General features: G+C 46.0%; 1 protein-coding gene across 2 annotated transcripts in view; it reads left to right on the forward strand.

Moving 5' to 3' along the window:
* LOC144772403 (prolactin receptor-like) overlaps positions 1–26,760 on the forward strand; it is a 438,551-nt gene that overhangs the window by 98,073 nt on the left and 313,718 nt on the right. Inside the window, exon 3 of one of the 2 annotated variants that reach the window (XM_078656689.1) lies at positions 12,490–12,589. In XM_078656689.1, the coding sequence (XP_078512815.1) occupies positions 12,496–12,589 (94 nt within the window). In that variant the 5' untranslated portion in view covers positions 12,490–12,495. Of the gene's footprint in view, positions 1–12,412; positions 12,590–26,760 lie in introns of those variants that run through there. The other variant, XM_078656690.1, reaches the window with a different exon arrangement.

The raw sequence follows: 26,760 nt of genomic DNA on the forward strand, positions 1-26,760 counted from the left end.
ATGGTCAGTGACATCATTCAGTGGCTGTGAGTGTTTGTTTTTCAAACGTATGAGTGTTAAATATATATACACCAAGGTGTATTGGTGAATCAGTGGGTGTATGAGTGCCTGTATGGATGATTCAGTGGGTTTGAGACTGACTGAATATGTGAGGGACTAGGTGTCTCAGTGAATGTATGGGTGACTGACTTGTGTGAATGTCTGTATCAGTCTGTCAGTTGGTGTCCAAGTGTGTGTGTGGGTGTGTGGGTATGTGCGTGGCTGTTTTGGTGAGTCATTGTTTCTCTGAGTACCTGTGTGGGTGAAGGTGAGTGTGACTGCCTGTATGGATGAGTGAGTGGGTGGGCCAGTGACTGTATGGATTAGTAAATGCATGTGTGAGGGGCTGAATTGATGAGTGTGCATATGTATGGTTGTGTAGGTGAGTGAGTAGATGTGTCAGTGGTATATGGGTGAGTAACTGGGTATGTGAAAGGCAGTCTAGTTGATGGGACATATGAGTAACTCTATGGGTGAATTTGTTAGTGGCTGTGTGGGTGTGTGTGTGGTGTGCTTGTGTCAGTAACTGTATAGGGGAGTGAGTATGTGTTGGTATCTGTATAAGTGAGTGGGTGTGTGTGTATCTTTATGGGTGAGTAAGTGGCTGTGTAACTGTTTAGGTATGTGAGTAGCTCTATGGGTGACGTACTCAGTGTGTGAGTGTCTGTATGGGTGTATGACTGGATGTTGGTGGCTGTATTAATGAGTGAGTGGGTGTATGAGTGGCTTCTGTGAATGGGCTTGTGAATAGTTGTGTGGGTGTGGGTGAATGAAAGGTTCTATAGAGGTATGAATGGTTGTGTCAACGATTCTGTAGATGATGTAATCAGTGATGGTATTTGAGATGTCATCAGTGATGTCACTGACCATGTCATGAGTGATGTAATATGTGAGGCTTCTTGGCTCCCAATGTCCTCTAGCATCCAAGAGGACTTCATCCCCAACTAGTAGTGCGTCTGGAGGCGCGTTTGCAGAGTGGTGGAGAAAGAGGGCATGGCCACCGACAAACCTCTCAGCAATCACACTGTCTGGGACTTACTGGAGGTAACAGCAGGGGTAGTTGGCCTCCAAGGACTCTCAGGAGTAAAGTGGACTTCATTCCCCTACAAGTAGTGCACCAGGGGGAGTGTTTGCAGAGTGGTGTAGTAAGAGGTCGTGGCCTCCAAAAGACCTCTCAGCAATCTCGCTGTTTGGGACTTACCAGAGGCAACAGAAGGGGTTCCTGGCTCCCAAGGACCCTTCGCATCGAAAGCGACTTCATCTCCCAACCAGTAGTGCACCAGGTGGTGCATTTGCAGAGTGTTACAGAAAGGGGGCCGGCCTTCAGCAACATGCCTGTCTAATTTTTTATATTTTATTCTATATGGGGAGGGGAGTTGCGTGGCCCCCCTTCCCTGGGCCCATTTTGGCATGGCAGAGGAAGGCCATGCAGCCCCAGCCCCAGGCTGATTTTGGCCCCGGGGACCTCATTCCCCAGCTTTTTTCTTTTCAAACTCACAGGGGTGGTGGCCGAGCGCCTCCCACCTGCCCCTAGGGACCCCATTCCCTGGCCTTTTTTTCTTTCTTTTTTTTTTTACTTTTCAGAAATTTAAAATAAATAGGAGGAGGAGGCCATGCTGCCCTCCTTCTGGGCCGATTTCCATCACCGGGGCCCAGGCTCTGTTATGGTTGCACTGGTCCCACCATGGGGCACCCACTTTGAAGTTTCAGGGACTGCGGGGAGCCTTAACGCCCCCACGGGACCTGCCAGCCCCCACCTCCTGCGGGACCCAGCATTGCTTTGACAGAGAGGGAACTGCTGAACATGCAGCTCCCGTTCTGTCAAACCAAGTGTGCTCCGCTTCCAGCAAGCTAGAGCATTTTTTATGGTCTCGCTTGCTCGAAGCGGAGCACAGTTTGCTATGGCTTGGCAGGAGCGGTCAGGCTCCCAACAAGCCATAGCAAACCGCTATGGCCCGGGTTTGGGCACCCAGGCCCATAGTATTAGATGGCCCTGGGTGGTGTCAGTCCCCAGAGCCATGTTTGGCTCCAGGAGGAGGGCCGTGCGGGCCCCCTCGCATTTCTAAAAGTTTATTGCCCCTGGGAGGTGGCGGTTCCTGCGGCCCCCACACATAATATTACATATGCCCCTGGGACTTGGCCCACCCGGGGGTCTTTTTTAAACCCAAGTGCAGGAGGCCATGCTTGTATTTTCTTTTTATTTTTACCCGCTTTCGAAAATCCGTTGCGACCTCGCAGTAAAAACTGATTAAAAATGTTTTTTAGGAGGTGGGCCTAAGACTGTAGCTTGGGATGGGGGTGGGGGGTGTCAGGGTATTCCTACACTGTCCCTTTTTCACTTTTTCTTAAATTTCACTTGGGGGGGGGGGGGGGGGGAGGGAAATCAGTGAAGCAGAGTCCCAAGATGAGTGCAAACCCGTTAAAGTGTTAGCAGCCAATCAGAGCTGTGCATTTCCCAGCTCAGCTCGTCATGCAGTACACTGCTCGTGTGCTGATGACGAGCTGAGCTCGTCATGAACAATGGGAAAAAATGAGTGCCAGCGCTCACGGGAAATTGCTGCAGCATTGATGGTGTTAAATATCCTAAAAACGACGGTACGGATTTACACCAAATAACTGAAAGCGTAACGAAATCTAGCTTTCTGTTAAATTTAGTGTAAATACGTTCAGTTGTTCGGGCTATAGGGGTGTTGACAGGTCCTATAGGAATTAACATTGCAAACACACCCTTTTTTTAACCGCATATTTCTCCGCCCCTGCTCACAAATCTCCCCAAAACTTCCCTTGTCCAACAAGATTCATCTGCCACTATTTTGGGAAAATTTCGTGAGAATTCGTCAAATAGCGCCAAAGATATAGGCAAGTAAAAAAACGATTTTCCTATGGAAACATGGTCCTAACTATAACTACCTACCGGCACAGCACACACATAGGGTAAGCAGTGTTGTGGGCAGTATGAAACTGGAAAAACTGTTATTCTTTCAGAGTGACTGATCGTGGCAGCTGAATGGTTAGTCCATATAGTGTTTCCCATAAAGCCTTTGGGCAGAATATATTTACATGCTGACCTGAGGGAAAAGAGATTGAATGTACTAGTTGATGACCATTCCCTGGCTAACAGGGAAAGGTTAACAGTCCTACTTGAAGCAACAGTGTTTACTGCATTGGATTGGTCATCGACTTGTCATGAGTTCGAGCTACGACCTAAAATCTGGTGGTGTACTGCTGTCATACTCTCTGAAGGTTTCAGTATTGCTGATTTTGCAGGCTTAGTTTGATGTCAACTTTGCAATTGTCTAACATTTCGTCTTTCGAATTAGGCCAGGACCAAAATTATTTGCAAAAGTGGATCTTGTGTTTGGTCATTAGTTGGACGAGCAAACTGAAGATTCAGGCTCTATAGACTTTTTAAAGCTGAGCCTAGGAATGCCACCATCCACCTCATATTAAGTTGGTTCTCTGTGTGCCCTATTTAAATTCTATCTCTATTATCCCTTAAGTCAGTGCAGTAGTCAAGCGTTTCAACCTGCAGTGCTCCTATTTTTTAAATCCACGCATCGGAAAGTGTTGACAAGAGCTTTGGTGACGATTTGCTTGGAATACTGACAACCTCTACTCTGAATCCCCTAGGAAACTCATTGGAGGTTGCAAAGCCTACAGAACCAAGTGGACTGGAAATGCCTGAACTTACAGGGATGAAACGACACAAAACCAGACTCAAAATGGCTCCATGACTAGCTGTACCTGGAGATATCAAGTGCAAGGTTCTCTACATTAGTCCAAAGCATACTGAGGTAAAGTGACAGCACAACAACAAGCATTTACAATGCAATGGTCTCGTCTTTGTTAAAGTTAGAGTTATTGGCATTGCAAATGTCATTTTTTTCATTTATTGTTTTTTTTAAACCAATAAATATATGGTATTGTCATTTACAATGGCAGTAGGTAAGCATTAGAGAGTAGTAGAGAGCATTAGCAGTGATTAATAGTTAGTAGGGAGTGACTAGTTGATTAATAGAGAGTATACTTGTTTAGAGTAGGAGTGAGTTGTAGGCAATAGTAGTTAGTGAGTAGTGTAGATTAGTGGAGAGTAGTATAGAGTGAGTAGTGGCTAGTGTGTAGAGAGCGTGTAGGAGTTAGCGAGTAGTAGAGAGAGTAGTAGTGAGTAATGAAAAGTACTAGATAGAAATAGATGTAGTGTAGTGAGTTATAGATAGTATATGGAGTAGTATATCTATTTAGTAGAGTGAGTAGCGAATGACTTTTAAAATAGAGTATATATTAGAGAGCAGTAGTTAGTACTTTTTAGTATTAGAGTGTAGTAGAGAGTAGTAGAGAGAGTATAAAATTGTGGATAGTGTAATTTATTGAGTTGTGTGACTTGTATGTAGTAGAGAGTAGTTAGAGGGTGTATTAGAGTGCGATGAGTTGAGTCAGTAGTATAGTGTGAATTGAGGGTATTAGAGAGTAGTAAAGTGAGTAAAGTGTGAGTAGCTTACAGTAGTAGTAGAGTGAGTAGTTAGTAAAGTGTAGTAGAGTATTAGATATTTATAATACAGAGTATTATAGTGAGTAGTAATGAGTGAGTAGTATTTTGTAGATATAGTTTTTAGAATAGTTTGAGTAGGGTATTATAAACTGAGTATTAGAGAGTTAGTAGTAGAGAGTGAGTTGTAGAGTGAGTAATATAGTTTTATATAGTGTGTAGTAGAGTAGTAGTGAGTACTATAGAGTAATAGGTATTAATATTGTAGAAAGTTAGTAGTATAATTATTTTCAGTAGTAGAGAGTGTGTAGTAGAGAATTATTATTAGTGAGAGTAGTAGAGAGTATTCGGATTAGGGTATTATAGAGTATTTGAGTGAGTAGTATAGAGTATTTGAGGTGTGGCGAGTGAGTAGTATATTGTAGATATAGTTATTAGTATTTTGTGAGTAGGGTATTATCAACTAAATAGTAGAGTACAATGCAACGGTTTCGCCTTTGCAAAAGTTAGAGCTATTGGCATTGTAAATGACAACATTTTTATTTATATGTTGTTTTTGAAAAACGATAAATATAAGGCATTGTCATTTGAAATGCCAATCAATAGCCTATACTTGCCTAAATGCCAGACATATTGCATTGCAAATGCTTGTTAAACTGAGCGATTGTTTTGTCTTTGCTTCAGGGAGAAGGGAAGATAAAAACAGTGTGTGCGCCAGAGAAAGACAGAGAGTGAAGTAACGTGGAGACGAAAATGAAAGAGAGGGCCAAGGAAGCGTGGCAAGGGAGAAAACAGAATAGAAAAAAATAAATGGCTTTGTCCTCTACAATGCCAATAGCTTAATCTCTCACATATGCGAGACCTATTGCATTTGCACCCACACACACAGAGCCCCACACACACACACACAGAGCCAGCCACACACACACACACACACACACAGAGCCACACACACACACACAGAGCCACACACACACAGAGCCACACACACACACACACACACCCAGAGCCACACACACACAGAGCCCCCCCACACACACAGAGCCCCCCACACACAGAGCACCCCCCCACACAGAGCCCCCCCACACACACAGCCCCCTCACAAACACACAGAGCCCCCCCCACACACACAGAGCCCCCCCACACACACAGAGCCACACACACACGGCCACACACACACACAGAGCCCCCCACACACAGAGAGCCCCACACACAGAGCCCCCCACACACACAGAGCCCCCCACACACACAGAGCCCCCCCACACACACAGAGCCCCCCCACACACACACAGCCCCCCACACACACACAGAGCCCCCTCACACACACAGAGCCCCCCCACACACACACAGAGCCCCCCTACACACACCGACACACACACAGACACACACACACACACACAGAGCAACACACATACACACAGAGCCACACACACACACAGAGCCACACACAGAGCCAGCCTAATGGTACTAATAAATGACACTCTTACTACTGCTCTGAACGCATGAGTAAATGAAATGCTAAAGGTGAGTCACTCAGCTACGCACCTGAGAGCGCCAGTACTGTGGGACACCATGGAGAGGCAGTACCACGGACAGAAGTTACTGCACGCATGGTAACCAATGACTGCCTCAGAACCCCTAGAAAAAGTATTTCGTAGTCCGGCACTGCTTTAAATAGCAATCAGCAGTGTCTGCTAACTTGTTCAGACTTTTTACATGTTAATTTTGGACACCATATTAGAAGTACATCATGGAATCACTGGCCGGGGAGGTGAAGCCGGACCCAATAGGCAGGCCCTTCAGGATTTCGCGGTTTGCCGCGAAATCGACACTTTTGTAAAAATGTCACGATTTTTACAAAAGTGCCAACAAAATCGGCACTTTTGTAAAAATGCCACGATTTTTACAAAAGTGCCCGCGAAATTGACCCAAGTTCATTAATAATGAAAAGTAGACAAGCTCGTCAGAAAGAGCTATGTTAACAACCATGAGATGGAGCACCCACCATCAGCAGAACTGGCTGGCAGAATAACGAAAAAGTTGTATTTTGAAATAATTCAGAAATAGCATACGATATGCCTTCTCATGCAAAGCAGCCAAGAAATGCATGCATAAGAAGGGTCACAAGAACAATACGAAGGATACAGATGACCGCTTTTAAATTGAATCTCGGCATAGCCCTGTCACCACTACCACCAGTTCCTCATAATGCAAATGTTACTCCACCTCTAAAGGATAATACGTTGGGGAAAAAGAAAAGTGGAGGATCCTTGACATTAGGAGGCATGTTATATTACAAGGCCTTCAAATGTTTCGACAAATACAAAACAAATTACAGGTAGATGAGCATAAAAGATTAAGGATCTGATTTAATTCTTTGCAGCATTAAATTACAATTGCTAGGAAGTCCCTCCTACCAGTAAAGGTCTGACTTCCTGCAGAGCTTCTTCGGGTTTTGATGAACTCAGTTACAAACTGCAGGTGTAGTATTGGCCACACAGTTAGATCTTGTATTGGGATAAGCAAACAGAGCACACTTGTGCATTTCTCTCACGTATGCGGAAGTATTTCCATTGAATCTTTCTTTACAAGTTCTTAGACCTCCGTTTGCAGGACATGCATCTGATCCCTTCTGAATCTTTCTTGTACTGATGGTATTGAAGTTAATTTTTTCTTTTTTTAAAAACTCAATACAATACCCATGTCGTAATAAATGCAGCATACATTTGTCTCTTATGAACTCCCAGATGCTGCGGAAGCCCTGTATTACCCCCCTATAAGGATTGTGGGTGCTGGGCAACAAAGAGTCATTTGGATGACTGTCGGGCTCCTCTTCAAGAAGCGCTACCCCTAGACTAGCTCCTGCCTTGAGAAAATACTTTTTACTGTTGGGGTTGCTGGTACTGTGCAGTGCGGGTGTACTGACTTCCTGTAAGTTTGAGGAATGGAAAGTAGCTTACCCTGCCTTAGTCTCCCTGGGATGCCACCTCTTGAAGGGAAGGTTTGAAAATTTGCAGAGAGCCCATGGCGTTCACTGTGGTTCTCCTAATGGATACTATTGTCTGATCAACTCTGTTCCATATCCCAGGTTGCCTATTTCAAAGCGGAATACTCTGCTAAAACATTTTCCATTGATTTAAGGCTGAGAATTAATGATTATGAGTAAAATAAAGTGCCGCAAAAATGCTGCTAAATTTCCATATTTGTGCCGCTAAATTTCCATATTTGTGCCGCTAAATTTGCTAATCCATGCCGCTATATCCTGGGGGGGTCTGTGGGGTCCTGTGTCAAACGCCTCCCAAAGGGGGGAACCCCACAAGCTCGCATAAAGTGGAGGGGGGTGCTCCGGATTGGGTGCCCCAAACAAGCAGCTAGCCACCCAATCGGAGCAGAGAGGCAAGTGGCAGGGGGGTTCAAAAAGGGACGTTAGATTCCTGTTGGGACATAGAAACCCTCATCTTATTGGAATCACCTCGTTGCTGCCAGAATCGCATTGGAGTCGCTGCACCCTGCTCGTAGAGAACCCAGAAGGAGCATCGGGAAGGAGGAAGTACGGTGCCAAGCGAACAGCAGGACTTCTGGGCGGTGAGGAAGCGAACCAGCCCGGGCAGCACAGTGGTGGACGGCGAAGGAAATAGCTCTGAACCCGCAGGAATCGGTCCTCGACCTTGAGGAAGCCAGTGGCGGTCACCAACAGACTGGACATCGTGCAACCCTGTGACTAGTTTTCCTGTGGCAACCAGGCAACGAGTGCGGAGCGGCCTGCTCGAGGACGTGGAAATCCTGCAAGATCTTCCGCCTTTGAACTGGGGGCGCAGGTTCGAGTATCGTCGTCGGCAAACTGTGATTGGGGACAGTGTGCACTAGACCCCGTCACGGCTTGCACGAACCCAGGACAAGCGCGGCCAGGCTTACCGCTTCGGTTACTTCTAAAGGATGTGATCCGGCTCGGCCGCTCGACTAAGGCGAGCAACAGGGCTTTACCGGCAGGATCCAGCTAAAGTGGGGAGTTGCAATCGCCGACTACTGAACGGGATTCAGGCGGGAAGATACAAGAGAGTCCATCTAAGCAGTTGTACCATGTGGCAGAGGAGCTTCAGGAGTTTTTTTTTGTCTAGCAGAGCAAGTCACACAGCACAGCGAGAGGAAGCCATGAAGCGGAGCCAGAGCACAAAGCCGAGCAGGGGCCCCGCCCACTAGAGGAAAGGCAAAACAGGTATCCTAGCTATGGCAGGGAGACGCAGGGAAAGAAGATTGCCGGCACGCTTTAGGGAGACACCTGGGAATAATGAGGTCACTGGGTCAAGCGAAAAAGGAGCTGAGAAGGCCCCGGGAGTATTCTGTGCCGGAACTGGGCAGCGATCTTGAGGTCTTATTAGAACAAGCAAAATGGTGGCAGCAGCTGCAGATATACGCGTGGTGCGATGCGGTGGCAGTAGACTCTGTAAGCCCCGTCCTTTTCAGACTGGGGGGCGTGTTTTTCACTGAGGACGTCACTGAGAGAAAGAAACTAAAAAACATGCCCCCTAATCCGAAAAAGACGGGGCTTAGATCGTCACTGGGACCTCTTCTCCAATGGCTGGCCGCCGTTTAGGAAGCCACCCAATGGAGAAGAGGGGCGGGGTTTACCCTCGCTATTAAGAAACATTAAATCTCGCCAGCGAGACTGCGCATGTGCACAGCCTACGCTAGCCGAGACCTAAAAACGAGCTCCCCACTAGGGGCCTAAGAGCCTAGACCCCAGAACTGCACATTTGACATTTGAGCAGCCAATGAAGTTACAAGTGGCTGAAACACAAGGTATTTGTCGAATTCCTGTGAGTTTATGACCTAGGGCTGTGGAATTCAAACGTCAGAGCAGAACCTGTTTACATGCACTTCAGGAAATGCCCGAAAACTTTTGATATCATTTCATACACTCAGCAGAACTTGAAGGACAGGGATCATAAATGAAGAATGCCAACTTGGTGTTTCCTACCTCAGCAGGTTAGTCTCCAAGTTCCCTGGATTGTCCATGAACTTCTTCAAAACTACAGCAATCTGAAGAGACTTATAGGTGACTGGTGGCACATAATAAAACTTCAAAAGGAAAAACCATAAATAAAAGGGAACACATCATCATTACAAAATTGGAAAGGCTGAATAGCTTAACCTCATTAAACAAAAGGCAGCAGCAACACTGAACAACTTTTGAAAAAATTCCTTGAACTATATGTACTGTTTCCTCACCAAAATCTTTTCAATGTTTTATATTCCTCACTTGTTTCATGCGTTTAATTGCATATGCTAATTTTATTTAAAAATAGCTATCGCAGATTGCAGTTTGGATGTTTCTTTTAAGATTCCACCACCACCTGCTTGCGCTGTTACTTGCAATACTTGCAGTTCTGCTTTGCACTTCATATAGACACACATTTATGGTGCGTATTTCAAGATGCTCTCATATACAATAATGAAGACAAGCATTGGTAAATGCATTAGGTTTCACCTATGTGATGAATAAACTATTTTGTTGTAAGTTGTAGCTTACTGAGTAGTTGTGAAATGTAAATTACAGAAAATCTGTTAAAGTGTTATTACCTGTTTTTGTACAAAAAGGCGATATATTGTGCTGGTATTACTGGTATAGTGCGGGTAAGTAATAGCAAAATTTTGAAAAATGAAAGAGTGAAATAATAGAATTATAGATGTAATAGCAATATTATGTGTTTAGAGGAGTTCTGAGAAGTTTTGGGCTCGGTGCTACTACACCTGCTGCACCATTCAAATCATACCCCTAGTGCCTGCAAGATAACCGCATTTGTGCCAGCCTGTTTAGTAGTAAAATGTTGAAATATTTGGTGTTTAGAGCAGTTTCTAGAGCTTTGGGTCCCGCTGTCACTGCACCTGCTGCACCATAGAAATCATGACCCCAGTGTCTGCAAGGTAACTACACTTGTGCCTGCTTAGTTAGTAGTTAAATATAGCAATATTTGGTGTTTAGAGGAGTTCTGACAACGTTTGGCCCCGGTGCCACAGCACCTGCTGCGCCATTGAAATCTTGGCCCTAGTGCCTGCTAGATAATTGCAAGTGTGACTGCCTGTTTAGTAGTAAAGGTTTGAAATATTCTGCGTATAGCGGGGTCCCTAGAGCTTTTGGCCCTGGTGCCACTGCACATCACCTGCTGCACCATTAAAATCAAGCCTCTTTTAACTGCAAGATAACTGCAATTGTCTGCTTGTATAGTAATAAAATATGGGAATATTAGGTGTTTTGAGGAGGTTCTGAGAAATTTTGGGCCCGTTGCAACAGCACCTGCTGCACCATTCTAATCAAGACCCTGTTGTCTGCAAGGTAACTTCAATAGTGACTGTCTGTTTAGTTGTACATTTTAGCAATAATCTGGGTTCCTTAGGTTCCCTAAAGCTTTTGGTCCTGGTGCCACTGCACCTGCTGCACCATTCAAATCAAGGAAACTGCAATTGTGACTGCCCGTTTAGTTGTCAAATATAGAACTATTATATGGTTAGAGACGTTCTGACAAATTTTGCAACCGGTGCCACTGCACCTTTCGAATCAGGACCCTGTACTTTCCACGGTAACTGGGCTTGTGGCTGCCTGTTTAGTAGTAAAATGTAGCAAGGCTCTTGTATATTAGCTTTATTTTTTACATGGCATGTTTATTATAACATTTAGAATTGGATCATAATGACCAAATAGATTAAGTTGAAAAATCAATCTGATAATGCCCACTAAGTGCAAAGAAATGTACTCAGGCATGCATAGGAAATGCCACAAAAGTTCTAAGGCTGAAGCATCTGCTTATACAACTTAGTAATAAAAAGCAAGCATTCCAGCATACTGTTAGAAGCTGCCTGCCTTTTCTGTGGGAAGAGATCTCATCTTGACAGTGATGGGGTTAAACAGTGTAAACAGCTTTAGCAGAAGTATCATAAATGCATGCAGCCAGGGGAAGGTAACAAAAAAAGTTCCACACAAAAGCAAATGAACTTTAATTCGGCTTTGGGAAAGGATCAGAGACCCTTTTTAAGAAATAAAAGATACAAGAGATTTCACAAGCACATTGCAAGTGCTGTGCAGGTGAAATTTAAAAAAAGGAGGCACGATGAAGTGAAATATTTAGCTAGGATAACACAATTGGTCAGACGGGGAAGCCAGGATTGATCACAGGTTTAGATTGGGATCTATTTCTCTCGCCTGTTTTAAATCAAAGGGTTAATGCTTGTCTTCAATAGTTTGTGCATGGGTTTAAAGTGTGGGTTGCAGGCAGGCAGAAGCCACTTGAAAGCTGGGCTCGTTTTGGTCTCCATGGCTCAAGAGTACCTCCAGCTGAGCCATCTATCTCGAGTCTTCTATATTTATGTCGGATGGCATTATGACAGGGATATACTGGCACCACTCGTTTAAGTGAAGCATCCTCAAGATAGGTAAGCACTTTGTCCACTCAAGCACTTTATCCGCTCAGCCACGAGGCTGTGGGGACTATATTGCCCACTGGTGGCACCGCAGAGCCCGCTCGTGGCCTTCTGGGCAGTTGCATAACATAAAAAAATGATGCCCATCCCCCCCTCCTTGCAGAATCTGATGCGGGAGCCCGGAGTATTCCTGCAGCTCACAGATCTGCATTGGGTTGGCTTGGGCCCCCTGAAGGGTTGGGGCCCCCGGGGAAGCAGGTGCCTGAGCCTCTTGAGCAATACCGCCGCTCCCATCGACAGGTGCAGTGTTGCCGCCGTTGCTCGTACTGCAGCTGCTGGGCGTCGGTGCGGGTGTTATTATTTGGGAGGCGGGAGGGTGCCAGCTTTGTTGGTGCACAACTGTCTCGCGCATGGCGAGGGAGGGAGGGGGGAGGAGGGCCGGGGCGGCGCCTGTGCACGCGCCCCTGCCAGGGGATGGGGAGAGAGGGATTCCTCCGGAGCTGCTGCGGGTGTGGTGATCCTCTCCCGTCTGTTTGTTTGTGTTGCAGGGAAGCATGCTCTCCGCGGCGGCGATCTGCGGGCTGCTGCTGGCACTGATGCCCGCCGCGCGCCAGGCGCCCACCGGCCACGAGGCTCCCGGAGTGACAGGTACAGCGCTGCGAGGCGATGGGGCGGCTGCGAAGGCGCTGGGGATCTCAGCTGACGAGCAGCCGCATGCCTGGTCTGGATCCCTCGCCAGGGGGCAGAGTGTGGCGCTTTGTGTCTTAATCCAGCTGCACCACGAGGAGGGCGCCCAGCCAGCGCTGCTTTGATTGCTCGCATGCATTTTTATAGTCTCCCGTTGGCTGAGTGAGTGGTTCACCGAGTCCTGCATGTGTGGTGCTCATTTTTTTTAATTTGCATTGTCACAAAGCGTTATGCTTTTCTATTCGATATACATGTATGTGACACAGTCCAAGTTTCTACTTTGCTTTCTGGTATGTGTAGTTCTGTTTATCTGCTTCCTCAAAAAGTGAAGACTACGAGTCCCAGAATTCAACGAGGGGGGGGGGACTAGAAGATATGCTGATGGGTGAGATTGAAGATCTTCAGAGGTCCTACCTTGGAACTGGGGTGTCAGGTGTGAATCTCGGCGTCGCCTCAACAGCCTGTGATTCTGGGCACATCACTTAATCTCCCAGTGCCAACCAAAACATGAGTGTATCCTAGTGGAACGTAACTGGTGCGCATGCAAAGCCTCCATACAATACGTTCAGGGTCGAGTTTGCGCACTATAATAAAAAAATACTGCAAAAAAAAAAAAGAAAAAATACCAGGACAGACCGAAGGTGTCGCACACGACGGACGTTTTAGCTTTGTAACTGGGTTCACACCTAGGTGTGTGGTAAATAGGATATTTAGAGGAGGAGTTGTGGTGTAAATACAATCAAGTGGTGAAAAAGGATAACGTGCGGTAGCATGCATTTTTGTTTTCGTTTCCCTGCCCTGTTGTTCTGACAACATGCGCTATCTTGTATAGTTCCCTTACAATACCAACCTGTTCCCGTGATTTGGTTATACAACCGTGATCATTAAAAGAAACAGACTTTCAACTCACAAAGCAATTTGTGCACTTCGCACGTGAGCAATAAACTTGAAGGCTTCAGTATTAACAACCCCCTTTTCAGGTAGTTTGACGCCCTGAAATAGCTGCAGATGTATTCCCGCAAAGATCAGGAGAACCCCGTTTTTAGGGTGCAAAATGTTGGGGTGGGTGCCTGTCAGCGAATCGGTTTGCCCACGTGCAACGGTATTTTTGCTCTGCAGAAACAAAGAAAAGTTGCAAACGCCGCGTTTATCTCTCACATTTATGCGGACAGAAATGTAGACTCGCTATTTTTTTTTATTAGAATGTTACTTTTAATCGTTCATAGTTTTGTGGTCTCTGAATATTCATGTGTAGCTAGGTTTGTTGGTTACTCTGCACAAAAGGCTCGCTCGTATTTGTGTGGTGGAATGGAATAGGCTATGAGTTTTGGCTGGCACGCGGGCATGAGAAGCAGTCACGTGACGACGTTCAGAAGGTGCCAATAACAGCAGTCACGTGACGGCGTTCAAGTCACGTGACGGCGTTCAGAAGGCGGCACTCGGAGCGTTGGCTCACCGCTATTTCAACAGTGCAAAAAAAAAAAAATGATAATAACAGGACATTTTTATCATTTTATTTTTCTATGCTTGAGTCGGGGCAGGGTCCATCACGTCACTTGAAGCCGCCTTTGGTTCCTAGTGGTATACAAGGGAGGGGTCCCAGACAGAGAACTAATAGTTACAGTTTTGTACAAATATTACAAAGAAAACAGATAAATGAATGCAAAAAGATTTATTTCAAATTTGCATTGTTACCATTCATTGGTTGAAATTTCATCAGCAATCTTACTACAAAATTTTCCATATATGTGCCCACATATACAACATGGAGGGGGGGGTGAAGTGAGGGAAAGTGCCAAGATTAAAGAAGGAATAGGGAAATAGTCAGAATCATTCGTGATAGGTATTCATCAAAACTCAAAAACAATGTTCATGTGATTCCTTGATCCAAGGTCCACGGTATTGTGCTCTTATAGAGTCCAGAATTTGATTGGTGTAGACCACCTAGCTCGCCTTCAGCTGCTTTAGTCTAGCTTGGGGGTAGGAGTTGGTGAAGATATTAACGTCTACGTTTCGACCCACAAGACGCGTAGGATATTAGTCCTTACAACGGGGTCTTCTTCAGGACGGAATGGTTGTGGGTGGGCAACCTCCTAAAAAAACAGTTAAAAAATTATTTAGTACACAGCTACCTTGTTGATACATACAAGGCAGGTGGTTAATTAAAAAAAGGGGAAGGGGGAGGACGTGTTGTCTTCTATCCACACAACATATAGAGTGTGGAACACTACAGTTGGAGATGACCTCCAGAGTCATTAAAGTATAGTGTGAACTCACCTATCACACAGAGGGAGATGAACCAAAAATAGATTGTTGATCCTGATGGTTCCCAGAACTTATGGTTTTATTCCTGAGTAGAGATCACAAAAGAAACCGTAATCATTAACAGGTCTTGCACAAAGGCCCAGAGCTTTTATTTGACCTCTCTTAGGTTTGCTTAAACGTAAATACTACCAGCGGGGTTCTAACAGCTAGAATTACCAACCTACCCATTAGTAAACTGTTCCAGTATGGATGAGATACGCCGACCAGGTGCGTGTGTCTAAACTTGGAAAAGGAGTATAATTCAACCGAGGGGGCTTCGACGTCTTGTTCAACAACCTATTGTGAAGTATGATTCAAAAAATGAAAAAATCATACTGCATCTATATACACAGTAATGTCACCAATATGCTTTTATTACCGGCATATTAACGTGACCATAAACAACGAGATGATCATACCTCGAGTATCCAATTTGACTTGTAAGCTTCCTTTGCTTTACTGGAAGGGTGGACTATATCGCTCACAATTAGGGTAGAATCGTTATAGCAGGCTCGCTGGAGTGCCTGCTTATTCAAAAAACATACTTGTGTTATTATATACAATCGTGGTTGCTAGAGAGAACCTCTAATATGCATTTCTAGCTTGAAAAGCCAAAACATATCACACCTGGAGTTCAAAAAATTGTATTGTCTTGTGTCTTCCTCTTTGTTGTAAACAGTGCCCCGCTAAAACAAAGACAAATTCAAATTCAGGCTACTATTACTCTATTGCTGAAAAGCGTTATAATCATTAATTGGGTGGACCTGGAATACCTAGGGGTCTCACCTGGAAAACCGGTCAGAAAAATATTTCAGTTAGCGCATAGGCTGCATTATCATTGGGTCCACGTGTTATATGATTCTGAAAAATTAAGAAATCGAGATAATAAGACTGGGGGTAAACTATTAATGCCAAATGGATCGTGATAACCATAGCGTATTCAAAAATGCATTAGGTGTGCAGCTCACCTTAATTCAATTGCCACAAGTACAAAGGGTATCGACGGTGACCATCTGCAAAGAAAACAAATATCGCCCGAGTTATTATCGGGCTCATACCGCTTGGTATCATAATTGCTGGACCGATTTGTTTAAGCCTCTCACCTGACACCGCCGGTGCAGGGCTCGGTACGATTCAACCCTGCAGGTTTGCAAGTACGAGTAGAGCCTGCCATCTTTGTTGACATCCCCAAATTCCGGGAGGGCTTTAGTTTTGTCGCGAACAATTGTTCGCGACATTGGATGGTGCTCGGCATTGAGACTGCAGCTGAACAGGTCACGTCCCTTACCAAACAGATAGCAGAATTGAAGGCTACTATTGCGGGGGATAATACTCTCACTAATTCCAAAGAGGCTCTATCTAAGCTGGTAGCTACATTACAAGACTTTGAGACCACTACCATCAAGAAAAAGCTTGAAAAATTAGCTAAAGATTTGAAGTTCTACGACAAAAAGAAAACGTACCCATACCTATCCGACGACTATTATCGACAGGACCAACAGGGTCGGTTTATGAATCGTGGCTACAGAGGCGGCAGATCCAGAGGGCGTTTCACCAATTTCTCCGATTCATCCTACAGTTCTGGGGAGGATTCAGATCAAGCAGGCACCAGTGGATCATACGGGTACCAGGAGAATTACCAACCGCAGTACCAACCGAATTCTTTTTTAGACCAAGGTACATGGAGACCGCCTCGCGGCCGAGGCAACAACTGGAATCGCGGTTCCGGACGAGGTCAGCAAGGTCCACCGACACAATGGGACAACGAGAGCGGCAGAGGTCGTGGGATGAAACAAGTTCGCTTCCCTCCGGAGGAACACGGCGAACGCTCAACCAGACGCAAGAATTACAGGTGGTAAATAACATCGAGACACCCGTGATTAACATATCATCTCAACAATTCACGGAAGAAGAGCTTAGAGTCCTAGGACGAGGTTTGTCATTCGTTCCGACGACCCCACCCAACTGCTTTAACACACTGATGGAACTATCGAAATTCTTTAGAAAAATAAGATTACATTTTTTCTTTAAGAACAGACCACCATTCCAGATGAAATCCGCAACGGGGTTCCGGGTACCTTCTACCTTTGTACCCCCGGCGAATGCAATGAGCCATCAAATATTGGCCTATGAAAACATTGTGACTGGTGAGGTCAAGAGAATCCTAAGTGAGAAGACATACGTGAAATATAACATAAGGAAGACAGAAAGAGCAGCCCTTGAGACTCTTAAATCCAACTGTAATATTGTTGTGAAGCCAGCGGACAAGGGTGGTGCCATCATCATCCAAGACACTATCAAATACAAAGAAGAAATCTGGCGCCAACTAAATGATGGTATCAGCTACCGAAAGCTAAACTCTGACCCCACTAAGGAATTGGCGGCCGAGATCCAAAGGGTAACACAGGAGGGTCTGCAACAAGGTTTCCTTACGGATCATGAATACCAATATCTCAATCTGAAACATCCACGCACCCCTACCATCTACACCTTACCCAAGGTGCATAAAGACATCCTGAATCCTCCAGGACGGCCCATCGTCTCCGGGTGTGGTTCCATCCTGGAGCCACTCTGTCGGTATGTGGATTTTTTCCTAAAACCTCTAGCTGAAGCGACTGCCACTTATGTGTAGTATCTCTCAAGTGTCATCAACTTGGTAGATGCCAAACCTTTCAACCCTGAAGAGGAACTTTTGGTAACTTGCGACATAGTGTCGCTATATACAAGCATTCCCCAAGAGGAGGCACTGATTGTGGCTACTCAAGCCCTCGACAGCCGGCAAGCCCCTGTACAAGTACCTACCAGCTTCATCATCCTTTTGTTAAAAATAGCAATGATGAGGAACTTTTTCATTTTTCAGAATGTATTTTATTTGCAAACAAAGGGCGTGGCAATGGGGGCAGCCTTTGCCCCGGATCTGGCAATTCTGTTTATGTCCTTTTATGAAAATATCTTTGTCATGAACATCTGCAATCCTTTTCAACATCAGATACGCATGTGGATGCGATATATTGATGATGTTGTGTTCATTTGGAACGGAAGTGAGGAAGATTTGAACAGCTTTCATTCATGGCTCAACCAACAATCCCCAGATATCCAATTCACAATGCATGCCAGTAACAACAGGATTGATTTTTTGGATATTAGCATAATAGCAGAAGAAGGGAAACTGTACACTACACTCTACAGGAAGCCTGCCGAACGCAACTCGTTGTTACTGTATTCAAGCCATCATCCACGTAGTTTACGTGACAATTTACCACATGGGCAGTTCCTCCGGGTCAGGAGGAATTGTAGCAGGAAGGAAGACTACATGGCACAATCGGATGTATTGATGACACGCCTAATAGAAAGAGGCTATCCCAAGCGGCTAATCAAACGTTCAAGGAAAAGGGCATGGTTTAGCCACCGTGAGACACTTCTCGAACCCTCTTCACGCTTGGATCAAAAAGGAAAACGCATGATATGTGTTACCACATTCTCTACAAAAAGTCAAGAAATAAAAAAAACAATCAATAAACACTGGGGTTTAGTCGGCAATGAATTGGAAATCCCTGAGGTACCCATGCATGCCTTTAAAAAGGCTAGATGTCTGAAGGACTACGTAGTTTCATCCTTTCTGGAATGTCCAATGGCTCCCACCCTGGCCTCCTGTTGGAAACAATCCCCTATAGTCGGACATTTTAGATGTGGTAGCTGTAAAGCTTGTCCCTCAACCATCCAATCAAAGGACTTCATGTTCAAAAACCACCATCATACTTACAAGACCCACACTAACTGTAACACCAAAAATTTTATTTATGGGATAATCTGCCCGTGTAATTTGATATACGTAGGCCAAACCCAACAACGGGTGAAAGCTAGATTTCTTACACATTGCAGCCGCATAAGATGCAAAACACCGGGAGCACCACTAGTCGATCATTGTCAAAGAGAAAACCATCTCCCTGAAACACTTAAATGGGCAGTTCTTGAGCATGTGACATTGGGCCCCAGGGGTGGCGATGTATCTAGTGTATTGAATGTCAGAGAATTGAAGTAGATTCATATTTTTAATTCTGTATCTGATGGTTTAAATGAATCCGAAAGCAGCTTCGCACAGTTGGCTAACCTATAAATTGGAAAGTTCTTTATGTTTCTGTGTTAATCATGGGTTTTTGTAACTGTGTGGTGTAGTGCCTTTCACTAACCTGTGAGTTTTGTGCGCATTACCTGATGGTTACCTCTGTGTCAACCACTGCTGTAACATTGACACTGTGATGTCTCTATATTATGAATATCATGTGATTCAGTTTTTAAGAATTTAATACGTTTGGGGCTATTTTCCAATCGCCAAGCACTTGGAAGTGTATACAATACTCAATGGTCACCCCCGTGCATCCACCGCTGTGATAATGATACACTGTGCTGCCTCTATGCTGTTTATGTATTTTGAATACCATGTGATTTGGTCCGCAGAAATTCAAATGCCAAGGGTGCTACTGTATGAATTTTTATATATCTAATGTGTTCTTGGTAACGCCACGGTTATCACGATCCATTTGGCATTAATAGTTTACCCCCACTCCTGTTGTCTCGATTTCTTAATTTTCAGAATCATACAACACGGTGAACCAATGATAATGCAGCCTATGCGCTAAACTGTCTATCTATTGTGTTCTTGGGAAACGTTATTTTAAGCATGATAATTATGGTAACCTGTCGTGAAATTCACTTCCAGGGTCCCTTCAAATATCTTTGCCCAAACAAGAAATAATGCCTTTGAATCTGTGTCCAAATACCATGTCGCTGATTCATTTACATGCCGTGCTATTGGAGACAAATCTGTTTTCCATTTCTTTTAAAAATCCCGGGTGAAGGCCCCGCCCCACTCTTTCCAACCAGGAAGTTTCTTTCCCGACTGAGCGAACGCTAGTGACAACGCGACTAAGACTGGTAGTTGAATCGTACCGAGCCCTGCACCGGCGGTGTCAGGTGAGAGGCTTAAACAAATCGGTCCAGCAATTATGATACCAAGCGGTATGAGCCCGATAATAACTCGGGCGGTATTTGTTTTCTTTGCAGATGGTCACCGTCGATACCCTTTGTACTTGTGGCAATTGAATTAAGGTGAGCTGCACACCTAATGCATTTTTGAATACGCTATGGTTATCACGATCCATTTGGCATTAATAGTTTACCCCCAGTCTTATTATCTCGATTTCTTAATTTTTCAGAATCATATAACACGTGGACCCAATGATAATGCAGCCTATGCGCTAACTGAAATATTTTTCTGACCGGTTTTCCAGGTGAGACCCCTAGGTATTTCAGGTCCACCCAATTAATGATTATAACGCTTTTCAGCAATAGAGTAATAGTAGCCTGAATTTGAATTTGTCTTTGTTTTAGCGGGGCACTGTTTACAACAAAGAGGAAGACACAAGACAATACAATTTTTTGAACTCCAGGTGTGATATGTTTTGGCTTTTCAAGCTAGAAATGCATATTAGAGGTTCTCTCTAGCAACCACGATTGTATATAATAACACAAGTATGTTTTTTGAATAAGCAGGCACTCCAGCGAGCCTGCTATAACGATTCTACCCTAATTGTGAGCGATATAGTCCACCCTTCCAGTAAAGCAAAGGAAGCTTACAAGTCAAATTGGATACTCGAGGTATGATCATCTCGTTGTTTATGGTCACGTTAATATGCCGGTAATAAAAGCATATTGGTGACATTACTGTGTATATAGATGCAGTATGATTTTTTCATTTTTTGAATCATACTTCACAATATGTTGTTGAACAAGACGTCGAAGCCCCCTCGGTTGAATTATACTCCTTTTCCAAGTTTAGACACACGCACCTGGTCGGCGTATCTCATCCATACTGGAACAGTTTACTAATGGGTAGGTTGGTAATTCTAGCTGTTAGAACCCCGCTGGTAGTATTTACGTTTAAGCAAACCTAAGAGAGGTCAAATAAAAGCTCTGGGCCTTTGTGCAAGACCTGTTAATGATTACGGTTTCTTTTGTGATCTCTACTCAGGAATAAAACCATAAGTTCTGGGAACCATCAGGATCAACAATCTATTTTTGGTTCATCTCCCTCTGTGTGATAGGTGAGTTCACACTATACTTTAATGACTCTGGAGGTCATCTCCAACTGTAGTGTTCCACACTCTATATGTTGTGTGGATAGAAGACAACACGTCCTTCCCCTTCCCCTTTTTTTAATTAACCACCTGCCTTGTATGTATCAACAAGGTAGCTGTGTACTAAATAATTTTTTAACTGTTTTTTTAGGAGGTTGCCCACCCACAACCATTCCGTCCTGAAGAAGACCCCGTTGTAAGGACTAATATCCTACGCGTCTTGTGGGTCGAAACGTAGACGTTAATATCTTCACCAACTCCTACCCCCAAGCTAGACTAAAGCAGCTGAAGGCGAGCTAGGTGGTCTACACCAATCAAATTCTGGACTCTATAAGAGCACAATACCGTGGACCTTGGATCAAGGAATCACATGAACATTGTTTTTGAGTTTTGATGAATACCTATCACGAATGATTCTGACTATTTCCCTATTCCTTCTTTAATCTTGGCACTTTCCCTCACTTCACCCCCCCTCCATGTTGTGTATGTGGGCACATATATGGAAAATTTTGTAGTAAGATTGCTGATGAAATTTCAACCAATGAATGGTAACAATGCAAATTTGAAATAAATCTTTTTGCATTCATTTATCTGTTTTCTTTGTAATATTTGTACAAAACTGTAACTATTAGTTCTCTGTCTGGGACCCCTCCCTTGTATACTACTTAATCACCCAGGTCCCTTGACTTTACTGGGTCTAACCCTTTGTGTATACCACTTTGGTTCCTAGTGAGCAGACTGATCCTCGGAGCAAGGAATCGTGTTCATCTGTGCACTGAAGTGCGACAGCGGGCCCTTGTCGGCCCCAAGCATGGGCGTCTGCAGAACTTTTTTCAGGGGGGGCTAACCTGGCAAATGAAGGGGCGTGGCTAATGTTAATCAATAGGGGCGGGGCTAAAATGGCAGACAATCCGGATCGGGTAATGCTCAGGCCAAACTGGACAACAATTAGAGCACACATGAACCCTAAAATTACCCCCTTGCCCCTTAAAATTCGTACATTCCCTGATACCTAAAATTAGCCCCTTGGCACCCCAAAACCCATACCCACCCTGAACCCTAAAATGTCCCCGCCTTGCACCCCAAAACCCATACCCACCCAGAACCCTAAAATTACCCCCATGGCACCTCAAAACCCATACCCACCATGAACCCTAAAATTATCCCCAGGCACCCCAAAACCCATACCCACCCTGAAACCTAAAATTACCCCAGCCCCCCCCCCCCAAACTCATACCCGCCCTGAACGTTAAAAACACCCTCCTGGCCCCGTAAAACTCATACCCGCCCTGAACCCTAAAATTACTCCCCTGGTACCCCAAAACCCATACCGACACTGAACCCTAAAATTACCCCCTGGCACACCAACACCCATACCCGCCGGAACCCTAAAATGACCCCCTGGCACCCTGTGAGGCTAGGGCCATAGGGCACCTCTCTACCTCCCTCTGAGGCTAGGGTTATAGGGTACCTCTCTACCTCCCTCTGAGGCTCGGGTCATAGGGCACCTCTCTACCTCCCTCTGAGGCTAGGGTTATAGGGCACCTCTCTACCTCCCTCTGAGGCTCTGGTTATAGGGCACCTCTCTACCTCCCTCTGAGGCTAGGGCCATAGGGCACCTCTCTACCTCCCTCTGAGGCTAGGGTTATAGGGCACCTCTCTACCTCCCTCTGAGGCTAGGGTTATAGGGCACCTCTCTGCCTCCCTCTGAGGCTAGGGTCATGGGGCACCTCTCTGCCTCCCTCTGAGGCTAGGGTCATGGGGCACCTCTCTACCTCCCTCTGAGGCTAGGGTTATAGGGTACCTCTCTACCTTCCTCTGAGGCTAGGGTTATAGGGCACCTCTCTACCTCCCTCTGAGGCTCGGGTCATAGGGTACCTCTCTACCTCCCTCTGAGGCTAGGGTTATAGGGCACCTCTCTACCTCCCTCTGAGGCTAGGGTTATAGGGCACCTCTCTACCTCCCTCTGAGGCTAGGGCCATAGGGCACCTCTCTACCTCCCTCTGAGGCTAGGGTTATAGGGTACCTCTCTACCTCCCTCTGAGGCTAGGGTTATAGGGCACCTCTCTACCTCCCTCTGAGGCTAGGGCCATAGGGCACCTCTCTACCTCCCTCTGAGGCTAGGGCCATAGGGCTAACCTGGCAAATGAAGGGGCGTGGCTAATGTTAATCAATAGGGGCGGGGCTAAAATGGCAGACAATCCGGATCGGGTAATGCTCAGGCCAAACTGGACAACAATTAGAGCACACATGAACCCTAAAATTACCCCCTTGCCCCTTAAAATTCGTACATTCCCTGATACCTAAAATTAGCCCCTTGGCACCCCAAAACCCATACCCACCCTGAACCCTAAAATGTCCCCGCCTTGCACCCCAAAACCCATACCCACCCAGAACCCTAAAATTACCCCCATGGTACCTCAAAACCCATACCCACCATGAACCCTAAAATTATCCCCAGGCACCCCAAAACCCATACCCACCCTGAAACCTAAAATTACCCCAGCCCCCCCCCCCAAAACTCATACCCGCCCTGAACGTTAAAAACACCCTCCTGGCCCCGTAAAACTCATACCCGCCCTGAACCCTAAAATTACTCCCCTGGTACCCCAAAACCCATACCGACACTGAACCCTAAAATTACCCCCTGGCACACCAACACCCATACCCGCCGGAACCCTAAAATGACCCCCTGGCACCCTGTGAGGCTAGGGCCATAGGGCACCTCTCTACCTCCCTCTGAGGCTAGGGTTATAGGGTACCTCTCTACCTCCCTCTGAGGCTCGGGTCATAGGGCACCTCTCTACCTCCCTCTGAGGCTAGGGTTATAGGGCACCTCTCTACCTCCCTCTGAGGCTAGGGTTATAGGGCACCTCTCTACCTCCCTCTGAGGCTAGGGCCATAGGGCACCTCTCTACCTCCCTCTGAGGCTAGGGTTATAGGGCACCTCTCTACCTCCCTCTGAGGCTAGGGTTATAGGGCACCTCTCTGCCTCCCTCTGAGGCTAGGGTCATGGGGCACCTCTCTGCCTCCCTCTGAGGCTAGGGTCATGGGGCACCTCTCTACCTCCCTCTGAGGCTAGGGTTATAGGGTACCTCTCTACCTCCCTCTGAGGCTAGGGTTATAGGGCACCTCTCTACCTCCCTCTGAGGCTCGGGTCATAGGGTACCTCTCTACCTCCCTCTGAGGCTAGGGTTATAGGGCACCTCTCTACCTCCCTCTGAGGCTAGGGTTATAGGGCACCTCTCTACCTCCCTCTGAGGCTAGGGCCATAGGGCACCTCTCTACCTCCCTCTGAGGCTAGGGTTATAGGGTACCTCTCTACCTCCCTCTGAGTCTAGGGTTATAGGGCACCTCTCTACCTCCCTCTGAGGCTAGGGCCATAGGGCACCTCTCTACCTCCCTCTGAGGCTCGGGTCATAGGGTACCTCTCTACCTCCCTCTGAGGCTAGGGTTATAGGGCACCTCTCTACCTCCCTCTGAGGCTAGGGTTATAGGGCACCTCTCTACCTCCCTCTGAGGCTAGGGCCATAGGGCACCTCTCTACCTCCCTCTGAGGCTAGGGTTATAGGGTACCTCTCTACCTCCCTCTGAGGCTAGGGTTATAGGGCACCTCTCTACCTCCCTCTGAGGCTAGGGCCATAGGGCACCTCTCTACCTCCCTCTGAGGCTAGGGTTATAGGGCACCTCTCTACCTCCCTCTGAGGCTAGGGCCATAGGGCACCTCTCTACCTCCCTCTGAGGCTAGGGTTATAGGGTACCTCTCTACCTCCCTCTGAGGCTAGGGTCATAGGGCACCTCTCTGCCTCCCTTCAAGGCTGGGGTCCTGGGGCACTTCACTGCTGCCTCCCTCTGTGACCGGAAGACTCCCTCAGGAGAGTCCACAAGTAACCTGCGACAACAGTACACCCTCGCACGTGAGTACTAAGACAGCTGTTCTATGTGCATGTGTGTAACAGCATCTTTTTAACTTAGGGTCACTTTCTTCAATCCATATAAATACTGATGTTGTTTTAGTAATAACTCCAAGTTATTGGCACACACAATCCTGGGGGTTCCTAACTTTTATTGCACAAGCTGATCCGAGATGGGCACCTTTATGGAGAGTTCAAGATTTGACTTCTACATTTTAGTTCCTGAAGGGAGCAGCTAGCCTGTTAAGCGAAAACAAGTGAGCATTAGCAAACCCAATAGTTTGTTTGAAAATGCTCCTTTAATAAATGTGACATATGTGTGTTCGTATGTGTTTGTGTCCACATGTGTGAATGTGTGCATGCGTGTTTGCGTGTGCATGTGAGTACGTGTGTGCATGTGTCTGAGTGTATGCCCCTGTGCGTGGGGGTGTATGGTTGCATGTTTGAATGCGTGCATGCGTGCCTGTGTGTGGCATGAGCGCGTGTGTGCATGCGTCTTGAGTGTATGCACCTGAGCGTGTCTGGTTGCATGTGTGTATGCATTTGTGTGAATGTGTTCATGCCTGCCTGTGTGTGCATATGAGCGCGTGTGTGCATGCATCTGAGTTTATGCATCAGACAGAATGACAATGGGCGGGAGGGGCTGCGAGGAGTAGTGCGAGGAGCCCCATCAGGGAGTTGAGGCCTCTCGCAGGGAACAGCTCTGCTCCCTGCGGGACACAGAATTGCGCACAAAAGGCATCCATAAAAGCATGGGCGTCCGCAGGGGGGAAAGGAGGGGTGCTCCGGGGTGGCAAGCGCCCCCTTATTGCCCCCCCTGCGGACGCCCATGGCTCCAAGCCCTCCTGTCTGCAGCTAGCCAAGCTCACGAGTGGTGGGTAATGCATCGAGGTTCAGGAGCTGACACTTCTGTACAAGGAAAGACGCCTGACCTCAGGCCCAGTGCTTTGGTCGTCCGTCCGTCTGTTAGCTGAGATCTGTGGAATGGGCCTATTAATAGAGTCCGGTATGACTGAGGCCCACTTCTGCCAAGTCTCAGCTCAGGCCGGGCTTTTCAGGCCTACCTGAATGGCTCAGTGGTCGAAGTGGGGGAAGTGGGGGGGGAGTAGGTGAACTGTGAGGGCGGGGATAACCCAAGGATTGGATCAGTGGGCGGAGTCAGAGGTGTGGCCAGAATGTGCCAAACATTCCAATTTTTAGTATTTGTTTGGCATTTCACTGACCAGTTACAGCTTATTGTGTTATTTAATTCAACCAATGGATACACTTGATTATTTAAGGTTTAATAGGAGTTATTGGCATTTAAATACATTCACAAAGTGGGATATATTTCCAATCACACAATGTCCCAAATAAGCTTAAAAGTGGAATCACAAGCCATTTGTCTCCTCCAAGCCATGCAGTTTCTCTCATTAGCACTTCTCCTCCCTTCTTCCACAAGAGCAGTTCAAACATGAATGGCAAAATATCCTAGTTTGCAAATTTTTTCTATATGATTATGGCTCTGCCATATTTGCTACATAATACATCACCCACTGCATAATCTTACAGTTTTAACTAATCATTTTTGTAGTTCAAACGGATAAAAAGTTACTAAAAAACGTGACTTGATTTGCTGCAAAGTGGACGGCCCTTTGCAAAGGTTGACTGATCACCTTTCTCACTGTTGCATTTGTATGCTATACTGATACTAATGAGGCAGAATCTTTGCAGAGACTTAACGTGTAAAAATGCCTAAATAATAAAGTATAAGAAAATATATTGCATTACGCTGCAG

Source organism: Lissotriton helveticus, chromosome 8 (assembly GCF_964261635.1).
Source record: "Lissotriton helveticus chromosome 8, aLisHel1.1, whole genome shotgun sequence".
In the NCBI taxonomy this organism is placed as follows: domain Eukaryota; kingdom Metazoa; phylum Chordata; class Amphibia; order Caudata; family Salamandridae; genus Lissotriton; species Lissotriton helveticus.